Here is a 6,164-nt window from a genome sequence, read left to right on the forward strand (position 1 = left end):
TGTTAAAATACTCAAAGAATTCATATTAGTACAGTTCCAGACAGATAAAAGCTATTGTAGTAAAACAAACAGAACGTCAAAAGAAGGTCTGCTATGGAATTTTCCTCAAGAACTAAGAGGAGGTGTTCCATGCACTTAAACTAGAAAATTTAATGGCCAGGAACACTGCAGCCAGTTTGATTTAGATTGCTATTTCTCCAGTGGGCCCTGAAAGGGACTGAAGACATCTGGACTCACGCTGCTCCTTCAAAAACCTCACGGTCTTTAGACCTTCCCAGAAAAGCTCACTTGAATTTTAAGTAAGTGCCTGCACAAAGGCACCGAGCCGACTCGTCTTCACGGCTCTCGCTTTGCTTCGACTGAATGTGAAGAACCAAGAACAGCACCTAAAAAGCCGGGAGTGTTTACAGACTTCTGATAAAGTTTTAAGGTCTTACCTTCTCTTTTCCAATGATGTCTAGAAGCCTTCCTGGAGTGGCACACAGGATATTGCAGCCTTGCATTATCTGACAGATTGAGTGGCCTGTTTGCGTACCTCCGTAGATCACAACAGGCCTTATACAAGTTCTATTAGAGAGGGGGGAGGGGGAAAAACAACGGATTAATTATACAGCATGCAAACAGCATTGCTTCACAAAAATACGTACAAAACCATCAGATCTCAGATCTACCTAAACCAGCTTTCTTAGAAGGGTTCAGTTCCGTCACCACACAGCACAGCTCATAACCAAAAGCAGGAGCCAAGACCAGAAACACACCCACCGTCAGCCAGAAGTTCCCATTCATCCCACGTGACAGAGGCTGCACAGGTGGCTCACCTGGAAAGGACACTTCATTTCACCTGCGTTTTCGCCTCTCCCTGCAACTGCGAGTTACTGGCAGGAAGAGCCAAAACTCTGCTAGACACTGGGCCCCCTTTTATACAGCTTAAATTTAAGCCACTTCATTTCAGAAATTTCATTTTTTTCATCAGTAAGATGATGTGACACAAGTTTAGGACTTCTCTCCTCTGCAAGCTGCAGTAAGCCTTTCCTCTCCACTGCTCACCCCCTCTCCCCCATCAGGAAGATTAGGACTTTAAATCCCTAGCCACAAAGTAAGAAACCTGCCAGCCAGAATTACCATCTAAATTCCAGTGTTCAAAGGCATTTGACTGGCACAGAAAATATTTTGAAAATATTACTGAAAGAAATAAAGCACTGCCGATTCAGACAGAGTCACAATCACTATCAGGCAACAGTGCAAAGCTTACCCATACACAAATTTCCTTGCTTCTAGGAAGATCTGATTTATCAGTTCTCTAGTTGGTGCCACAATAATACATTCCGGCTCTTGCTGCGCTCTAAAGCTGGTGGCAGTTACGCCATCTCTCATCATGTGGGCCACGATCGGCAGAAGAAAAGCTGCCTAGAAAAAAGCATCAATATTTATGGTCTTTAGTCTTGAAGCTTTAATCAGTCACATGAAAAGCTGCATGAACGACACAGCACTGTCGACTTCAAAGAAAACAGACTGCAAAAGGACAGCCCTGAATGCACTAACATTCAAGCTCATTTCTCCTGGTTTAAAAAGCATGAAAATCTCTCTCTAGGCCGTAAGAGTCTAATAAGGCAGGAACACAGCCATGCACGGGCTAATTTCCGGGCTCTTTGGGCTGATATACAGTGATAGTTCACAGAACCGCTAAGGTTGGAGAAGACCTCCAAGATCATCAAGTCCAACCGTCAACCCAACACCACCAGGCCCACTAAACCATGTCCCTAAGCACCACATCTACACCACGTCTTTTAGACGCCTCCAGGGATGGAGGCTCAACCACTGCCCTGGGCAGCCTGCTCCAACGCTTGATGACCTTTTCAGTGGAGAAGTTTCTCCTCATACCTAATCTAAACCTCCCCTGGTACAGCTTGAGGCCACTTCCTCTTGCCCTGTCCCTTGTTACTTGGGAGAAGGGACCGACACCCACCTCACTACACCCTCCTTTCAGGCAGTGGTAGAGAGCATTAAGGTCACCCCTCCGCCTCCTCTTCTCAAGACTGAACAATCCCAGTTCCCTCAGCCACTCCCCACACGACTTGTGCTCCAGACCCTTCACCAGCTCTGTTGCCCTTCTCTGGACACGCTCCAGCAACTCCATGTCCTTCTTGTAGTGAGGGGCCCAAAACTGAACACGGTACTCAAGGTTTGGCCTCACCAGTGCTGAGTTCAGGGGCACAATCACTTCCCTGGTCCTGCTGGACATGCTGTTTCTGATACAGGCCAGGATGCCATTGGCCTTCTTGGCCACCTGGCCACACTGCTGGCTCATCTTCAGCTGCTGTCAACCAACACCCCCAGGTCCTTTTCTGCCAGGCAGCTCTCCAGCCACTCCTCCCCAAGCCTGTAGTGTTGCCTGGGGTTGTCGTGACCCAAGTGCAGGATCCAGCACGTGACCTTGTTGAACCTCTTACAGTTGGCCTCGGCCCATTGATCCAACCTGTCCAGGTCCGTCCGCAGAGCCTTCCTACCCTCGAGCAGATCAACACTCCCACACCACTTGGCGTCGTCAATTACGTACCCCAGGATCAAAAACTCTCCTTAACATTTACTTACAAGCCTTACATCACTAGACTTGTAAGGTAACCACGTGTCACCATTCTCCAGACTACTACAAGAGCAGGTCAGTTTGCACCAGCACCCTTACTTCCATGTAAGACTAGTTACCCCCAAAACAGAATCTGTACAGCAGTCCCATGAGCATTCAGAATATTTACAGCACAAGCTTTGGACATTTGCCCCTCTGCAAACAGAAGATGTTTTTCAAAACAGGGAACTGATAAGCTACGTAACAACAGAGATGGAATTCCACACTATCCTGACTGGCAAAAGGCTGCACTCACTATCCAAATACTCTCATGCGCAGCCCTCGGTGCTTAGAGCTGGGTACACGACACAGTTCAACAAGCCGAGACAACTGTCAGTGTCAGCTCGCAGCACTGCGCCACGAGTAACACAATCATCTCAAATCAAGTCTGCTGCTGATCAGACTTGATCAAACCAGGGATGACAAACCAGCTCGACACACTGCTACAATCTGGCATAAATTTAAGAAACAAAAACCACTAAACCACAAAAACCCCACAGATACCATCTAACACCAAAAATATCACCCCCAACACAAACCCCCACACAACAGAGGAAGAAACCCCAATTTTCAACAGCTGAGGTTTTTTCCTCATCAGCACTTCCTGTGACTGCCTGTCCTTACAGGCTGTGTTTGTAGAGACCTGAAGACTGGCCTGCTCTATCAAGACACCAGTTCACTGAAGTTAAAAAGAATTTCAGCCCCAAAATGCAACAGCTCATCCCTTATTCATACCTGTGCTCATCACAATGCCAGCCACTGCAGCGCAAGGCAAATCATTAGACATCAGGCTGCGAAGCACAGTGTAACTGTCCTTTGGAAGACTGAGGCACCTACCTACAAGTTCCAGGTCACACACTTGCAGTAGTACGGACACGACGCAAAATGCTTACCGTTTTGCCCGACCCTGTCTGGGCACATGCCATTAAATCCCGTCCTGCCAGGACAATGGGAATGCTGTACTTCTGCACTGGAGTAAGCTTAGAGTATCCAGCCTTAGTAATGTTAATGTTTAAAGTCTGACAGAGGTCAGCCTCTTCAAAAGCCTGGAAGAGACAAACATTATTATTAACAGCACACAACCACAGAAGTTAAGAGTTTAAAACCTGAGGTGTTTACCACAGCATGCAGACATCCAAACACTAACAAGTCAATCATACCTTCTGAGGGGGTCTCGACGGTCATCTACACTGCCAAGGTTCCTAGAGGCAAAAGCCCCAGAGGTTTCTTCAACCTGCTCACACCATTCAAGTAAAGTTGCTTGCAGGGCAGTGAAGGCCCTCAGCTAGCCTCACTGGCTCTGAGAGAAAGCTGCTCACAAGCCATACATCTGGATTCAAGCAGGTAAACTCACATTCATGGCAGGCTACGAAAGCAAACTAAAGCTCTTCATTTCCATTTCACAGAGGACATACATACCCAGTCTCTGTGCCAAAACTGGTAATGGCAGCTAAAGCAGCATCCCTATCCAGGGCCAAAAAGCGTCATCCACGACAAAATCAGTTTCACTTCAGCAAAAAAACCTTTCAGAAGATGGATGGGGGGAAAGAAAAAAAACAGAACAACCCTCTGCATCTTTTCTTCCCAACACAGGTGCTTCTGCCCCCTCTGCCCCCTTCCTCATTCCTCTCCCTAAAAAGAGATGTCATTACAAAAAAAAAAAACAAAACACCACAACAACAACAAAAATCCAAACTAGCCACCTGGTACAGAGTAGAAGCAAAGTTATATATTACTTTTAAACAATTCACTGCAGCTACAGAAAACAGGGCTACAGGTTACTTCAAAAACACCTCTCTGTCCAAGAGAAAACTAACCCAACAGGTGTTAATTTCTATTCTTAAAGACCACCCAGTAAGAGACTTGAACAAGACAACTCTACAAGCCTTCCCAGAAACTGCTTCCAAAGACTCTTTTCTGTTAAGATCTGAACTGGTGTTTTTCTGCAATTTAAGGATGATACTTCCTCGCCACCCCTTATTACTTTCTCTGGGCCATTTCTGTAGTTTGCCAATGTCATTTTGAATTCAAATTTGTATCTTTCAATGGCCTGCCAGACTCAAAATCTCTGTCACTATTTTCATTAACAGCGAGTATCAGACTCGGTACACATCCTTGCAGAGTCACACTCAACATACAGCCCGAGATCAATGAGATCACTGACCTGTAATGGCGCTGGAGGGTCAAGTCCTGACACCTGGACGATGTTTTCATCATACTTGTCAAAATTAATTCCTGTCCGATAATGTGCAAAGATGGCTTGTTCATCGTCAGGTGGAGGAGGGGGCACGTAAGTCACCTTTGGACCTTAAGAACACAACCACTCCAGTTCATGAACAACAGAAAGAAAACAAACTAAAACTATTTTAAGCATGGAACTATTCAAGTCAAGTTCAGTGGGATGTCATTTTCACTTCTCTCCACTTTCCAGGAAGGAATAAATTTATTTATTTCCTAAATAAATTCCATCTGAACTTAAGTTTTATATGACTAGACCTGAAACTCACTTACAAACAGTCAGACGTTTGCAAAGCATTCTTGTCCCACAGTTGCTCAAGGACCTTACTTTCAGGAGCTACTCACAAAAATTAAATTAGGCTCTATTTTACCACCGTGCCCAAACCAATTCTACCTCAAAAACGCATCACACTAAGTTACTCTGTTCAATAACAATGCATTTGTTAACGCACTACGATAAAATTCATCTGTTCACGGCAGCACATTTGTAGCTCTCCATTCCTAAAGCCATTTTTCAAGCTAATAAACCCAGAAGCATAAAATTACTCATTTGACACTCACTAGAAGGTCAGCAGTAGAAGCCATTTTACAAGGGCCTCACATGAGGAAGGATCAGGAACCAAAACTATTCATACGGAAATCAGGAGGTCACTATTTGTCTTCTTGCATCTCAGGAGTCAGAGAAAGGCAAAATAAGGCCAAAGTCATTTCCAAAAACACTGCAGGTGAGTACACATGACACTTTCTCTTTTCTACACTGACTAATTCTTTTACCAGTATCACACAAAATGTCCTTACATTGAGAATATCAGTCATCCACCACCCATTACACTAGTTTAGTGATACTTCTAATTTGAATTATGGGACTTTTGTGAGTGGTAAGATCACTGCGCTCTCGGTAGCACAACACATGGGTTACAAGTTACAACAGCATCAGTGGCAAAGGATGGAAATGACCATGAGGGGAAAATCCTCTGTACCAAGCCAAAAAAAAAAAAAAAAATCCATGAGAATAAAGTCTTTAAGAAGAGCTGGCCTCTCACCTTCCCTGTGAGCCTGGACAAACCTAGAACAATACCTCCCTTTATCAGGGGGACGGAACAAGTCCAGGCTCTACCTCAAAACTGAGCAAGTTCTCAGAGACTTGCTTTGAATTTTTCACTTCACATCTCTGGTTCACTGTGCATTCACTGACCCAGCAGCACTAGGACCAAGAAAAAAATTACAGAGACAATAGCTTTGAAAATCCAATTGCTAAAATGGATCCAAGTTACAAACATGTCTCCTGTGGGCATGCAAGCAA

At 44.9% G+C, this 6,164-nt stretch overlaps 1 protein-coding gene across 1 annotated transcript; it reads right to left on the reverse strand.

Annotated features, from left to right (window-relative positions):
• Positions 1-437: 437 nt before the first annotated feature.
• Positions 438-4,930, reverse strand: LOC104533078 (ATP-dependent RNA helicase DDX4-like; the record flags this gene model as incomplete). Its single annotated transcript, XM_029087563.1, has 4 exons — positions 438-567; positions 1,253-1,407; positions 3,517-3,669; positions 4,788-4,930. Coding segments are annotated over 4 exons (581 nt in total), but the record flags the coding sequence as incomplete, so codon positions are not given.
• Between the last annotated feature and the right edge of the window lie 1,234 nt (positions 4,931-6,164).

The sequence above is a fragment of the Antrostomus carolinensis genome, unplaced genomic scaffold (genome assembly GCF_000700745.2).
Source record: "Antrostomus carolinensis isolate BGI_N321 unplaced genomic scaffold, ASM70074v2 scaffold41180, whole genome shotgun sequence".
Classification (NCBI taxonomy): domain Eukaryota; kingdom Metazoa; phylum Chordata; class Aves; order Caprimulgiformes; family Caprimulgidae; genus Antrostomus; species Antrostomus carolinensis.